General features: G+C 51.8%; 1 protein-coding gene across 2 annotated transcripts in view; it reads right to left on the reverse strand.

Annotated features, from left to right (window-relative positions):
- Positions 1–16,262, reverse strand: part of CRTC1 (CREB regulated transcription coactivator 1) — a 28,966-nt gene continuing 12,704 nt past the window's right edge. Inside the window, exons 3-14 of one of the 2 annotated variants that reach the window (XM_065748740.1) lie at positions 13,059–13,196; positions 12,277–12,338; positions 11,575–11,669; positions 10,270–10,355; positions 9,834–9,877; positions 9,318–9,538; positions 7,107–7,240; positions 6,564–6,815; positions 4,942–5,043; positions 1,628–1,714; positions 777–957; positions 1–254 (exon numbers count right to left, since the gene is read on the reverse strand). In XM_065748740.1, the coding sequence (XP_065604812.1) occupies positions 43–254; positions 777–957; positions 1,628–1,714; positions 4,942–5,043; positions 6,564–6,815; positions 7,107–7,240; positions 9,318–9,538; positions 9,834–9,877; positions 10,270–10,355; positions 11,575–11,669; positions 12,277–12,338; positions 13,059–13,196 (1,614 nt within the window). In that variant the 3' untranslated portion in view covers positions 1–42. The remainder of the gene's footprint in view (positions 255–776; positions 958–1,627; positions 1,715–4,941; positions 5,044–6,563; positions 6,816–7,106; positions 7,241–9,317; positions 9,539–9,833; positions 9,878–10,269; positions 10,356–11,574; positions 11,670–12,276; positions 12,339–13,058; positions 13,197–16,262) is intronic. The other variant, XM_065748739.1, reaches the window with a different exon arrangement.

The raw sequence follows: 16,262 nt of genomic DNA on the forward strand, positions 1-16,262 counted from the left end.
TCCGGACGATCCAGGGACGACCCCGCTCCCGAGCTCCCGCGCTCACAGCCGGTCCATCCGGAACGTGTCCTCTGTGGCGGGGTCGGCGAGGACCATGTCTGGGTCGTTGAGCATGTGCAGTCCATCCAAGGTTAAAGGGTCAATTTTGAGTTCATCCAGAGGGAACTGGGAATCCGCGTCGAAGCTGACGTCGCCCACTCCTGCCAAGGAGCTGGTCAGTTCTTTCGATAAGCTGGGAGGAGACTCTCCTGTCACTGCGGGGGGGGAGAAAGGCAGCAGCGTTGGGCTCAGCAATAATGGGATGCAGCAATGAACAGCCTGCTGCAATCCCTGAATCGCCGACCGAGCTGAAGCCGGAGCTGACACTGCCCTCACTTGTCAGAGCGCCTCGGTGTCACAGCACGCAGAACTCATCTAAGCACGCCCGGGGCTGCAGAGCAGCAACACTCGTGTCTCCCTTTGCATCACTCTCACTGGTTCGAGCCCCGGGCTGAAATACGGATTGAACTCCGTTTATTTCAGCAACCTATGCAGAAACGGTTTCCAAATGTCCAACCGTGACCAGATTCCCCACTGTATGGAGGGCTATAATAATCCCTACTGGCAAGCTCAGCTCTTGCGGACGTGGGAGTCAGCAGCAAGGCGCTCTGCTGCACACACAGCACCGTGCTGGCTGGGGCAGGAGCTCAGCGCCCACAGCAGAGCCCCATGGCAGCGACACGGGGCACCTCCGACGGGGCAGAGCGGGGCTGCTGCGCCGTGCTCGCCGTGCTCACCTGTCAGGATGATGTTGGGGATGTTCCCGTGGCTGGAGTAGCTGAGCTGTGGTGAGTCCTGCAGGCTGCTGTGGCTGCCCGTGAGGCCCATCATCGCTGCCTGCGAGTAGTTGAGCGTGGAGCAGGGGCTGTACAGGCTGTTGGAACTAATGGCGTTTTCTATCATGTTAAACTGTTCGAGCTGAAGACCAAGGCACAAAAGAACCGTTACTTCAAACCATCGGGAAAGGGCAAAAATCACTTACAGAGCTCAAGGACGGGAGAGAGGGCGAAGGAAGGCAGGCAAACAAATTCATCTTTAGCTTTGCTTATCAAAACACTGGTCTGATTTTACTTTGAAGAAGACTCCGGCGACAAAGAGGAGTGTGGGGAAATGAGGAAATGCCCAAACGAACGCGGTGCTTTCGTTACTGTAAGCGGCAGCTTTAAAACACAGCAGGAAGGAAAAAAAATCACACAACCACTTCATGCTACTGCCTCTGCCCTCCAAGCACCACCTCGAGGGCAACTGACCTGGGGGATGTTTGACCTGCAGGACATCTGACCCGGGGAAATCTGACCTGGAGGACATCTGACCTTCCTCCAGAGCCTTTCCATTATTTCTAATCCAATCAACTTGGACAGAAAACACTTAGAAACATCTGCTACGTTGGCTCAGAGGGAGGAATGGGGACACGGAAGTTGGGAGTGGGGGTAAGGAAAGAAATCCCTACGTGTTGCAAACAGAAAATTAGAAAGGAAAATCAAAAGGACAGAGCGTGATCTTACACAGAATAGTCAGATGTTGAACGATATTTATTTTAAGCTGAAAGTGGCCAAGACAGCTGAAAGTCGGAGATGAATTTGCTCACCTGATGGGATAGGGCATTAGCCTGCCTAGCTGTCATCTGCTGATCATAATAGGAGTCACCAAATACACTCCCCAGAATGGAAGAATGCTGAAAACAAAACAGAGTCTTTATGGTGCAAAAGGTCTCAGACAGAGGAACCCACGGCGTGCGAGCGGTCCGAGCCCGCGGCCGAAGCGTCCGCGCTGGGCAGCGCCTCCCAGCACTCCTGCACCGACCCGGACACACCGCACGGCCCTCGTGGGGCACAAACACACGAGCAGGGACCCACGAACTGCCTGGAGGAGGACATGGTGACACGAAGCTGCTGATTACAGACGCAGACAGCACGCCGGGCCGCACGAGAAACACGGATCGTGGCGACTTTGCTTTTTGGGGAGCTCCTTTTTGCCCCTTCTGGTGGAGGGCAGCCCTTGCTCACACACAGCACGGTGAGCCCGGCTGCACTGCACCTCGCACTGCACAGCAGAGGAGCAGCAGCTCGGTGCACGACAAGCTGACCCAGAGCTGTGGGTCAGCATCACCGCTCAGCACTGCCCCAGAGCTGCCAGCACAGGAGGGATCACAAAGCGATCGCTCCTGGTTCACCACGAGGGGATGAGCTCTGCAAAACTGATTTGCATGGGGAGCTGACATAACCTTGGGGGGGGGGGAAGACATCAAAACACCTTACATAGCATTTTCCAGATGTTTTAGCTACATATTTAGGCTCCCAATCTTCTCCCTAGGAACACAGGCAGCACGTGACATTAGGGAACAACCTCGGAGAGACAAGGAGGCCACAGCAGCACAGGGAGAAGCACTGAGCACAGCTTGGGGCACTGAGCACAGCTTGGGGCACTGGGATGTGGGGCACGTCCCCCACAGCACACACAACAGCTCACGAGCAGCACGTCGCATCCCGAGCATCCTCCAGCAGCAGCACATCCCAGATTGCCTGCAGGAGGGTGAGCTTTGTACAAAACTCCCCACAAAAGGAGAAAACCAGGAAAGCAGCAATGTCATGCCCCTTCTAAAGCCGACAAAAGCCATCCTGCCCTCAGGCAGCACCCTGGGTTGATCACTTTGGGATCAGTCGCTCCTCCTGCACAGCTGAGCCCTGAACAGGGCTCTGTGGACAGAAATAAAGCCCTCCTTCACTGCATTCACTTTCCTCTGCATTTATGCTCTGTCACAGCTACGACTGCAGAACTACAGAGGGATCTTTTCGACTCAGTGCCCTCCTCAGAAGGAGGTGGAAACGGGCAACTGCTGCTCCGGTCCTCCCACGTGCCCCACTGCAGCAGTGGGGTGGAACCCAACTGCAGAGCACTGTGGCAGAAAGCAAAGCCCTCGCGCAGAGCTGTACTTGGTAACAAACACACTCTGCTCCGTTACCACGCGGAGCAGGAGCAGCCCCATCCCAGCACCGGGCCCTGACGTCCCACAGCACCTCGTGATGGAAACCTGCACGTCAGCACATCGCTGCTCAGGGGGAACCAGAGCCACTCTGGGTCAGTGCTGGAAACACTGCCGCTGTCTGAGGACCAAGGTTGGTGTTTCCCTGTCACGTCTCTTTGGTGGAGGAGCTCCTGGAAGGAGAGCCCAAGACCTCCACGTTGTGCTGAGCACTGCTCCCATCCTGAAAGCTCCGGGGAACACAAAGTGCAGCAGAGACCGAAACCCGCCTGTGCCAGCCTACATTTGGGACTACTAACCAACCTCACAAGCCCACGTTGCTTCTCAGCCCTGAAGAACAACAGTTGTTGCATTTGTAAGCACTGAAACTCCCAAAGGAAATCAACTGGAAATGTCATTACGTCAACACTTCAGAATCCCGGGGTAATTTATTGACAACTCTGTGAAGAACATCTTGCTAACACCATCTCCTACAGAAACATTAGATGAGGTCTGTTTTGTCAACAGTTCATCTTCTTGGGTTAATGATGTGGTGACTGCAAGGAGAAAAAAGAAAACAAAACCACAAACCCCTGGCTTAGATTATTACCCTAAAAATACATACCATGTATCCAGCATTCAGCCATTCCACTAAAAAAAAGCAGATTTCTGTCTAATTGGAGTTGTATGCCAGGTGTTAGAGGAGAAAAGCACAAGCCACTGCCAGTGAAAAGCCATGCACACACAAAGCTGAGAACTACAAGCAGAGCTTTTCAATTCGTGTTGGAACAGGAGGACCTCCAGGTAACGAGCAGACAGCTAAAACACGGGAACAAATCCGTCAGGAGATGTGGAAAGATGGAAAGCAACTTCTGGTGAATGGAGCAGGATGATTTAACCTGAAGGTAACAGGAGGAAAAGGAGCAAGTGCTGTCCTGGCCACACCTCCTTGATTGCACACTCGTTAGCCAGAGGCAGACTGCTCCACAATGTGCTCACAATTCTGCTGCTGGAACCAATCTGCTACAGCCTAACAGATCTACCTGGGAGCTGCCCCCCAAATCACCACCTGTCGCTGTTTGCTTTTTTTCCTGAGCTGTTTTCCCTTCCCTCAGTGACAACAGGCTTCCCCCGAGGGCAGCGAGCCTGTGGACAAAACCAAGAGCCACTGAGAAGTCAAAGGGGGAAGAAAACCGTGCAAAATCAAAACTGTGTGGGCTGCCCACGTGCTCTCCAGAGCTGGGAGCGTGCACAGCAAGGCTGCCTGCAGCTCTGCTCCTCGTGCCAGCAGCTAAGTAAGCTTGCTTGCTTCCTCTGAGGCACACAGCAGATGCAGCAGAACTGGCAGAAGAAAAGTTAAGAAATAATTAAGCAAGGGTTAGGGAAGATGCAGACAGCCGTGACACCTGGCTCTGCTCAGCTCTGGGGCTGAAGGCAAAGAGGGGAACCAGGAAGGGCAGCACTTATTTAGACAGGATCCTCCTGCCAGCCTTAATCGTTCCATCAGGAAACAGAAAATGGATTTTCCAGCCCTGCTGTGATGCTCTGTAAGGATTTTGTTTGCTTTGTTCCTACAGGTGAGATCTGGGAATGGGGCAGCCCCACGGATCCACTCACAAGCTTCCCCCTCTCCCTCCCACCCTCACCTTCAGCTCCTGCACAGCACTGCTCAACGACAGCATCCCCTGCAGGTGCTGTCTGCCCCAGAGAAGTAACTGAGCGTAGCAGTGTCCCAGTAAGCAGCTTGGGTCAATGGAAAGGCAATTCACCAACTATTGAAAAACTCTGGAACGGAATGAAACCGCACACGAGATGAGACATCGGTAATGCATGAGGCACACACACTCACAGAGCAGTGAGACAACCATGGGTCAGTCATGGAGAGACTCAACTAAAACAGACACAAGAAGCAAGGCCTGTGGAAGCACAGAGTCCCTTACTTGAGGGGAGCTGCCAGGAGAGAAGCCTTGATTGGAGACAGGAGAGGTGGGAGACTGGTTGGCTGGGGAGCCAGCATTACTGCGGTACTGCTGGAGTGAAGCCTACAGAACAACACACAATTAGAGACCACGGGCTTGATGGAAGGCTGGAAAGTTAGCAACTTTTGGTGAACGCAGCTCGAGGAAGCTGGGAGAGACCGTCCTCTTCAGCACTTGTCAGCTCTACACGAAGACAAGCTCACTGGGAGAGCCACAGGTGGCAGAGCTCAGGCATCTGCATGGCCCTGCAGCGCAACACCTGAGAGCACCCTGCAGCCCAACTGTTCAAATACTTAAAATCCAATTCAGAGAAGCCTGCTGGGACAGCAATCCGGGGAGAAGCAGCCTGAAGATCTCAGAATAACTCCATTAAGTTGCTTTTAGATTGCTGTACGCACACGTTCTCAACTTGTGTTTACAACGCGCTCCGTCTCACGTTACTCCGCCCCGTCTCAAACAGCCTGGCTGCGTTACCAAGATGTGGACACACACATACCCTGAGGACTGAAACCCTCCTCACAGCTGCACTGAGCCCGGGACACACAGCACACGTTGTCTGAGAACCCACTCTGCATTCTGTGGGTTTGTATCAGTGCCGTTTACACCGTTCTCAGTGTTCCCTAAAACCTTTTAGGTTCTTCTGTCATAAGGAATCCTCAACCTGAACAAACTACAGCTCTCCAAAGCATTTGAATAGAATAGAGACAGCACAGCACCCTAAAAGTTGAGGTGACGAAGAAGTTAAGGATGAGGAAAGCGACACAGAAAGCAGAGAACAGGAACCAGAACCACTGTGCTGGAAGCTACACAGTACACTGGGACAGCCTGAGCGCATCAGTATCCTCCACCTTTCCCCTCCTAACCCTGCCAGGGAAGCAGCTCCTGCCCAGAAGCACCGACCAGCACAGACTGTTAACACAAAGCAACCCACGACCCAACTCACACTGTCACAGCGTGAGCTCCCCCGTCATCCAACTGCTGCCACTGCAGTGCTGCCAGGAGGGTCCTGCAGCCGGCGCTGACGGAGCAGGGCCCAGCGGGTGGACACAGCTGGGAGATCCTTCCCCTGGCTCCTGTTACCCCATCCTGCTCCGTATCTGCACCTCTGTGTGCAGAGAGGAGGACGTTTCACACAGCCCATGGTGTAAACCAGCAAGATATCGGCCTGCCCATAAAGCATGCACGCCGTCACGCCACGTCGGGACCTGAGCGCCGCTCCACTTCTGTGGGTAAGAGTGAACTCCTTAAAACGGGGATTTCTACATCTGGGGGTGCAGAGAGCACCCGGTTCTCCCCAGCTTTGGGGAGGTGCTGGTGAGCAGGCTTCAAAGGCATCGAAGCACCGTGTGCCTGCCACACTTCGGGCTGGTGGCACATCAGTGACGACGTGCTGCTCCCACCAAACACACAGCTGTGGGGTTCTTATGAAACCCTCCAAAGCCAAGTGCTGCCTACGGAGCACCTGAAGGTGGATTATGTTCAGACTGCACCCAGAGGTGCACCCATTACAAGGGCAGCGTGGATGGAGCTCAGCCACGCTCTCGGGATGGGGTGCTATCGTTCCCAGCCCTGCTCACACTTACCGAGTTGATGTCTATTCCCATGGACGGTTGGCTCTGGCTGCCTGGAGGTGACTGTGGGATGGTGGAAGGTACCGTGACAGAGAGTGGGGGCAGCTGTGTTCCTCGCTGTAAACCAGAGGTCTGCATTAACGGAGTGCTCTGAGGCAGGGTGCTCACCACCTGGGGCTGCTGCTGCTGCTGGGAAGTCGTCTGGGTAAAAAATGGGTATGGGGGAAGCTGCTGCTCCAGAGACAATGCATCCATCGCCACGGCCTTAAAAAGAAGAATTGCAGTCACCCAGGCTGCCAGGGAACTCCCTCCAACTTTCAAGCATATCATGCCCCATGCCAAGAGAGCTGCACTTCATCAATCCCACCCTGTGTTTTTAAATGCTATCTACAAGAACAGCCAAGAACACATCTCAGGGGATTTCATATCACCCTCAGCGTACGGAAAACAAACGCTCTTACAAGCTCGACCGAATGTCTGCATCAGGAACTGGCAGTGCAGGCAGATGTGCAATCACACTCCTGAAACCAGGCTCCTCTGCCAGGCAGCTCCTACCTGAGTGATGGGTGACAGAGGGGAAAGCGTAGGAGACATCTGCTGCGACTGCGGCCGCCTCGAGTCCGCGCCGAGCGACAGCGGGCTGACACTGGGCTGCCGGTGCTGCTGGGACGGGGCCGGCGGAGTCATCCCTGCCAGGAAGGGACAAAGCACAGCTCAGAGGGCAGCGGGCACCCCACAGTCAGACCGGGGTTCCCCACAATATGAGAAACGCGTGGTGTGCATCGGCGCAGAGCTGGCTGGTTCGCTACGACTTCTGCCAAGGTAAAGAGCATCGGGAAGAGGGGAAGATCCCAGACCTCAGTCTGTCACACTTGGTCAGGACTGTGCAGATCCCAACTTGAAACTGCCATGGGCAGAGCACTGCCCCCCCTCAGTGCTCTCCAGAACCACTTGGGGCCGTTCTCACGTTCTGCTCCGTTTGTAAGAGCTCCAGCTTCAGGAAGAAGATAACGGATATGCAGCGAGACCAATCAGAGGGCACTTGTGACATAAAGAAACCCAAACACCCGTTTAATGGGAAACGCAGAAGAAAAACTGGTTTCACAGGATGCACACCACTTCTCATGGCACAGCAGTGCACAGGGAGGCAGGAAACATCCCTCACGCTCTGCAGAGCCCTGACCTAGCAGGGGCTGTGGGCACACAATTCAAGCCGTGCAGTTTTACTCAAATCCAAGACAAAACCTGCTTTTGAGTTTTGAAACCTCTCTATTTTCGGCCTCACCCAAGAGGAGCTGAGGTACCCTGGAAAGCAATCTCAGGACAATCTAGCTAGTGAGCTGTTCTTCCAGAGCTGCCAGAAAGGAGGAATTCACAAGAGCCTGAGAGCTCCTCGGCACTTGGCACGTGCTCAAGGCTTCCAGGCAGGCTGCCAGGGAGCCAGGAAGCCCGGGCTGCCAAGGAGCCAGCAGGCAGGCCGGCTCACACCGAGCGCAGTCGGAAGGCAGCCCGGCTTCCCGCACCGTGTTTGCAAAAACCAGCACTGTCTCACGGAACTGACAAACTCAAAAGCACAAATGTTGTGCTCTTAAGTTGGGTGGGGGGTTCCCCAGAACCTGGCAGGTGTTTTTCCTCACCTTTTCTCGGGGCTGCACAATGCACAGAGCTCCAAGGACAGACTCAAGTGCCTTTATGTTTTTGGAGATCTCGAGGATAAGGAGAGGAAGGTTCGAGAAAATCGATTCTAGAAAGCTCAGCACTGTGTCATTGTTGAACTGCAGGATGGGGTCCAACAAGCAGACAAACCACCCACGAGCACACCCTGCTAACCCACGCTATCCTTCGTAGATCTGGAAATGTATTCAAAGCAATTACGTACCAAGAGGGTTGGCTTTATCCCATTTACTTTGCTAATTATGGGTAGTGGAAAAAAAAAGAGAACAAAAAGATCACCAACCCCTCCTCGTGCACATTGCCCTTCTCGATGCTGAGCAATGTGTGAATGACAGCTCATCTCCAGAGCACTGTGCAGTGTTTGGAGACCAGGAAACTACCAACAGCACGGCGCCCTTCATTCGTGCTTAAACACAACAGCTCATCCACAGCACTGTGTGACCCTGAACACAACCTTTCCTCCGTCCAACAGGAGAGCAGGTTTGGAAGCAGGGAAGTAAATCCTGCCCAACATAGGAAATACACACACTCCTATTTTTGGACAAAGCCCTTTTTTTCCCCTGCTCGAGGAATCATGTGACCACAGCCATCACCAGCAGTTAAAAAAGGCAACCCTACCCATGGCTGTCCTCAGGTAGAACCCAGTGCAACGGATAACAAGCTATCACCAGCCTTGACTATCTGCTCGGCACCACGATGTCAGCCCTCCCCTGCTGTGCATCCTGAAAACTAAGGGTATTTTCAAGAATGAGGCAATCGAGGTACACAGCCCAGCACCCCCCATGCAGGAGGAAAGCACAGAGCTGCAGTGATTGCTCACAAGATAACATTTGCTTCGGGGCAAACAGGGAAACCTCATCAAAAGAATCCTCACCCTGCAAAAAAATAACACCGTCAAGGAGTGAAAAGCAAAGGAGTACTTAAGGTATTTCCATAATGCAAACGGTGCTGGGATTAAGCACAGTTAATTACAAAGGGAGCAGGCTTTGGGTGCTACAGTTTGTGCTGTAACAGTCCGTGAGCAGTAAGAACCACCAGCAGTGCACCTCCATGGCACGAGGCAGGGAGGTGTGTGGGGCACTGCAACCTTACCCTGACTGGCAGTGCTGATGCCCAGGTGAGTCAGGTTGGCAGCAAGGTTCCCAGTGCTATTGGAGCTGCTCAGGGCAGGGAAGGTGGATTCCTCGGGATCTAACGGCGTTGGGAGGGGGGAGGGGAAATGGATGTTTGTCAGGTCCGGCAGGGAGCCGCCCGTGTTATGCGTAGCAGGAATCAGGGTTGTAGTGTTGTCCTGGTCAGCTGATGGAAAGATGCTAAAAAAGGGAGAGAGAAAAAAAGCCACCGCTCAGTCCAAATTTCAGCCCGGGCAGATCCACACAAAATCATTTTCAGAAAAGGGAGGTGCATATACAGAGACATTAACTGGGCTAGCAAGAATACAAAATGAGACATGACAGCCAAGGGCACAGCAGCAGCAGCTTTGGCTTATTTCACATCTGTTCCACAGTTAAACAGTCAAAGGCTGTTGCAGAAAACTCAAACGTTCAATGTACAACATTCTTTCCTAAAGATCTCAGCGCTCTCTGAAACGAATTGCTCAAAACTTACTTGATTCCTGGAACTTCACATGATTTAGGTCTTGATGACCCAGTCTAAAATAGAAGGAAGACATTTTTATAGGCAAAGATATTGCTAGGCATTAATGCTTACGACACAGTTTACTCAGAAAAACGTTATTTAATTCATTTCTAAAGAAGAGCCACTCTCCTCCACACGAGTGCAGTGGAGGACTCAGAACAGACCTGACATCTTTGTGCTTTACTGGCCCAGCAAGGCTTGGGTTTCAGTAAGGGCTTCCCCTGACAGAATCAAAATGCATACAAGGAGCCCTTCTGATCTCACGTATCACCATTTGCTGCTAAACATAGAATGTAATTCTAATCTCTGCAAGCAGTTCGCTTTGATTGCCAATATTTAGAGCATTAGTTTGCCTAAATATGTTTAGGAAATGAAAGCTCTGTACTTGGAAACAGGAGATCCCTACCTTTTTAGTGTCCCATCCTTGCTTAGAGAGGGTTTTGTCTGCCTCGGAGGTGGCTTCCTCCATTCCAGGGACAGTCAGCAGTAAAACTAAAACATGGAAACAAAGGGCAGCTTCTCAGAAACCACTTTTCAGGTTACACCACTGTGAGAAGTCAACAAACACGGGGCAGACAGACACTCACCAGTGCTTTAAAAGCCATCAGACCCCGAGTTCACCCACTGGGAAAAGGTGTCCTGAGCCCTGGCTCTTCCCTCTCTTTATCTTACACAAGTGACACACACCTATTATGTCTAATGGGCAGCCAAGAGGACAGCCCCAGCAGGAGAAAACCCAAACCACATCTCCTGGGACACGGAAGCACTATGAAGCTGTTCCTTCCCCATATCCCAAGCACGTTTGCTCAGAGCAACCAGCAATTTCATCGTGCCAACAGAGAGGGGGCAAAAAACAGCAAAAGAAATTCCTCTACGAGATGTAACAGCACACTGACAATGGGGACAGTTCCGTGTTTAAACCCATGCTTATGCAATACCATCTAAGATGATTTCTATCCCACATTTTACAGCTCCAGAAGTATTCTGTGGATGCACTGCAGCACAGCACACACACACACGTGTCGTGCGTTCACCCACCTCAGTTCTTTAAGGAATAAATTTCTCCAAACCGATTTAGGAGCTGTGAATTGTTTCCTGCACTGACAGCAGAAGCAAGGGCCAGCAGAGGGCACCAAAATGGTGAGTGCCTGAGGCTGCTCTGCTCCTCACTGTACGGATATCATCAGTACCATCTGTAAGCAGTGACTCCCAGAGCCACTAAAGCTCAAAATCTTGCTGCTGTGTGATAGTAGTCCGTCATTCTGCCCCATGACACTGTGCTCATGCAACAGAGAAACACTCTGAGTGCCACCTGAAGAACAGAGGGCCCCGGGACAAAAGCCCCAGCTATTTGGTGCCACCTGTGATAGCTAGTGTGCAGGCACTGTAAGGCTGAAGCTCTGTCAGAGCAGCCTGTACATCCCCTCCAATACATCCCTGAGGAACTGCACGTGAAAAATCACACTCCAACCCTCGGGGCTTTTGTGATGGGTTTGAGCTTTGCACACCAAACCTTTGGTCTCGATGGAAAGTCAGATATCCATCAGATTACTCTGCCAGAAATAAAGTTCAGCAGCCTTAAATATTTCAGCACACGATCAATTTCCAGAATTTAATTTCTGATAGCTAGCATTTAATGAAGTTAACTACGTGAAAGTCCTCTTAAGTCATCGATGTAAATCTGACAAATTAAGACCCATATCCTATTGACCTCTTTTCTGCTGCATGTCCTGTGATCCTCCTGAAAAAGACTCTTGTTGAGCTGGAGTCATAGTGCTCTGGTGCAAGGCAGAATCAGAATTTGTCCTGAGGGGAAGACACAAAAAAACAAAGGACACAAATGGATCATCAGTTCCTCAAAGTGAATAATGCTCCACCTCAGATACACCCAACAACTCAGGAAAATCCACAATCACTCTGCATTGAAAAAAAAACAAAATCTATTTTTGGTAAGTACCAAGCATAATTTCTTTGTGAAACAATCAATTTACAGAATAAATTAGTTCAAGGTTGAAGAGTAATTGTTTCGATAATGGGATAGAGAGGGATACAGGAAAAGCTGCTTGCCACAGCCAGAAAATAATTTGATATGCTTTGTTAAGATTGAGCCCGATCAAATAACTCAGCTCGAGCTGAAAGCTTCTTACACACCCTCTGGTTATGGCAATCTCTGAAAGCAAAGTGCTCCTGCAACACAGAGAGGGCAAAAGATCACAGCAGCTGACACCTGAATTTAAAGGCCCGTCATCTCAATGAATAAACGTGCTAGAAAAAACGAATTCAGGTTTCACATCCCATGAATCACAGCAGTTCACACGACCAGCTGCAGGGGAGAACAAGGGGGCCCTGTTGGGCATCAGTGCTGCAGAACGTGCTCCAAACCCCAGCTCCTGCACACTGCTGTGCCACCAACCTTCTCCAGCTCGTATCCGACGGAGGCGACAGGTACACCGTGCCATACGGACAGCTGTCCACGTGATGCACAGAGTCAAGGGGAACAACTCCTCTACACGAGATCCCCTCCTAAGGAGGAATTCACATCGCCCTGCCAGAAGCACCAAGCTCACACGAGGCACGCAAAGCAGAGCCCTATGGGGAACGTGAAGACTTTAAGAACTCTGAGAACTGAGATATTATTTTGCTTGTTGGAACAATTAAGCAATGGGACAATCGTAGCCCTTTTCCCCTCCTGAGCACTTAATGCCTCCCGAACAGCCAGCAGCCCTCCTCCTCCTGCTCACACCCCCCACCCCACCGAGCCAGTGTGACCGTGGCACACGTGAAGCCAGGCAGCAATAAAAAGCCAATTCATCTTCACGAGCAGCAACGAGAAACAGCGCCGAGCAGATGTGGAACGGATGAATCGGCTCTCAATGAAAGGCACACTGAGCTTCTCGCGTTTGGAGCTGCTCAGTTTTGAAGGGAAACTCGGTTTCACAAATACTGCTTTGTCTTTTCCATCAAAGGACCTCAGTCCCTTTCAGCTCCCACACTCAGAGCTGAGGAGCGTGCTCTCAGAGCAGCGGGGTCTGACACACTGGATCACGGCTCAGGAAAAGCAGATGGCAGTAACTGCACGGGGATGGGCAGCAACTCTGCTGACAGGTGAGGAGGGGAGGAAGAAGTGGACTCTAAGAGCTGGCGATCCTGGTGGGAAGGGAGGCTCTCTGTGCTGGCTCACGAAGTAAAGGATATTTGCCTTCCGTGCTTGTCCACAGAGAGCGGGCGGCGGTGCGGCGATCCCAGGCGGTTCCTGTCCCGATACACTCGGTCCACCAGACCATGGTGCCGGGTTGTTCTGCTCGTGTCCAGCCCAGATGACTGAAAAGGAGTCTGAGAGAGATGTGTGAGGTCATGAGCAGAAAAATACACCCACGAGCCATCCGCCCGGAACTCGTTTACGTCGTACTAAAGGCTCTATTATGTTAAGCAATAAAACCCAGGAGAGAAAGGGACAATTTTCCTCCATTTTCACCACAGCCATGGAAAGCAGTGACCGAGGCCGACTCAGCAGAGATGAGACGAGCAGAGGCAGACTGTGCAGGGTCTGCCCCGCATCCATCAGCACTGCTCTGCAACCTTTGCATCTCTGAAACCCCGACTGCAGCGACAGCAGCCTGCCACCACTGCATACATTCCTCGGAGCAGCATGCAGCATGCATCCAGAAGGAACATGCTGACCACCAGGCCTGGAAGAACGAGGGCGGGAGAAGATGCAGGACGAAGACACGCAGAGATCCTAACTCTCACGGGACTTCCTCTCACCTCTCATTTCGGTACAGTTATTTTGAGGGGACACTGACAAAATTAAGGTGAAAAAGGAAAAAATGAAAGCAAGTTTCCTTCCTCCTCTGTCTGGAAAAAGTTACAGCCCTCAGCATCTCCAGGGCGGCTGTTACCTTGTTCAGGACACGCAGTGAACCAAGGTGGATGGATTCCCCCTCAACCTTAGCACACCTCTGTCCTGCAGAGCTCCTGCCCTCAGCTCCTGCTCAGGGAGCGGGATGCTCGAGGAAGGGCGGGGAAGATGAGTTCCCAGGCCGAGCTGCAGTGCTCTAATTTCAAAAGCCCTTCCCATGTGTGTGTGTGCAGGGAGGGGGGAGCAGCCGAGCTGCGCCCCTACTTCACCAGCAACGCGTGGGCCTCTGCAGGAAGGGCTGCACAGCCCTCCCCCCCCCAGTGCCAACAGCTTTGCTGAGTCCCTCAACACCATCTGCTCGGAAACCCAACGTTTCCTCCTGCATTCAGGTACTGCACGTGGCAAACACACTGCCCTGCCTGCCCTGCCAAGCCACGCCACACAGCCATCTGCTTTCCATGCTCCTTTTATTTCGCTCAGCTCAGGTTGCTGGGATGACTGCATCTAAAAAGAACTTTGTTTTGTGTTTACTTCGAATTGTTTTCCTTGTAATAACTCCTTTAAGCGCCCTCCTACTATTTGTAACTCTGCTTTCCCCCCCACACACATACCCAACCTCAGTCAGTGTTGGATGCGGTGTCTGTGCTAACACCTGGCTGCCCAAGGGCCGATGCTGCAATGAACCTAGCAAAGAACTTTGGGGCAATGCTGCTGGCTTTCCAGGCACAAAAATCCCAAGCCAACCCCTAACTCGCTTTAGAAAATGGGAAAAGGTGGTGAAAAATAGATCGGAGCTTCAGTTCTGTTTAGGAGAGGAACAACTGGAACTGCATCTCTTCCCTGAAAGGTACTCCTGGGTTTGAGACCAGAACCCAAACTCCACAAAACAAGAGGAAAAAGCCCAAACAGTCACAGACAGGAAGGAAAAAGCTCAGTGCTCTGCAGCAACAGTGTCCCTTTAAGATCTATCAAGGCATTGACTGAAGAAATCAAAAGAAGCGAGGTGGAAGAGGGGGAAAGCAAGGAGCAGTCCCTACCACCCACCCCCTGGGGACAAGCAGCACGCTCTGGGGAATCATTCCTCCCTTCCCAGTGGAGTTTAACATGCAGGCTAAGTGCACATGCTCAGGGATTGCTTAAATCAGGCCAAGACAGTGCCAAAGAAACCACCATCTGCATCAAATGAATCCCCCATAAATCAGAAGGAATCGCATGACAGACCGCAGTGAGTCCAGGGAGGCTGCAACACGAATTCTTATGCATGTTCCAAACTGGGATGCATGGCAACACCTGTATTTATGTGACAGACCATAACTCCTTCCGAGCCGGGACTGTGAATCAAATAAATACTGTGCATACCAGGGAAAGTGTAACATGTGCTAAAATACGTATCTACCTGGGCAAACAGTACACCAGTCCTAAATACGTATTTGCACAAACCTAAATGCTTGTTTACCAAAGAGACGGGAACTGCTCCAAAGGCTTCAGCCAGAGCTCCGTTGTGCTGCAAACGCAAAGAAGCAAGATGCTCAGACACCACCACGCCGTGCAGGGCACGCAGGCTTCCCTGCTCACACTGCACCAGGATCTCTGCAGACTTCATGGCATTTCAGCTCAAAAACCTGGGGAGCATGTGGTGACACAAGGTGTCCTCACCGTGCTGCCATGCACCGTTCGGCATCAGGAACAGTAACAACTCTGGATTTTATTTGTGCTAAAATCATATCAAAACCCAGAGGCTAAAGCTGTCTCTGCATCCTCTTCTCGAGGCTCAGAGATGTTTGAATGCTTCCTCTGGAGAGCTCTGCTAGCTTCAGGATGGAATGATCCTATGTAAGAGCTGTCCTGCAGCAAGGACAGAAGTGCTGGAGTACTCTGCAGGAGGGAACCTGCAGCCCTGAGCCTCCCCCTGCAGGCCTTAGCACTACGGACTGCAGAGGTTTGCTGTGTTAGGAGCTGCACCCCTGCTTGGCACTGCACTGAAGTGGCCACGTGCCTCTCCTTGTGTGCAAGATTTAAGCTCTGAAGCACACCCCCGACCTCAGCTGCCCACACAGACTTCAGAAAAGCCATCAGTGACTCCTCGTGAAGCCAGCCTCCATCAGAAAGCCACAAGCTACAGCATTTATTTCTCACCACATCCTTGCACGGTAGAAGGTGTTACTACTCAAACAAGGTGAACTAACACACCATTTTTGATTACCTTGAGCACCCTAGGCCAATTAAACGCAGAAACCAGGAGTCCCAGAAGTACCAATGTCTAATGCTATCCACTGCACATCATCTTCTAACACACACAGCAGGATGCCTGTACAAACCCTGCTCTCCTGCTCCCAGTATCACAGCAGCAGCTGGTACACCCCTACAAACATCACAACCAAGGGCAGCAGAGCTGTATCTCTCACCAGAGTTGTGTCCCACACACAACTGTGCTCCATCCACAAAAAAAAAAATCATTTTTACAGTAGTTGCATGCTGGGGCCATGGTGCTGTGTTCTGTACCTGCAGCTATCAGCAAAATACATCAAATAAGAGAGCAG

This window comes from Cyrtonyx montezumae, unplaced genomic scaffold, assembly GCF_038088225.1.
Source record: "Cyrtonyx montezumae isolate F1298 unplaced genomic scaffold, pur_monq_1.0 scaffold_51, whole genome shotgun sequence".
Classification (NCBI taxonomy): Eukaryota; Metazoa; Chordata; class Aves; order Galliformes; family Odontophoridae; genus Cyrtonyx; species Cyrtonyx montezumae.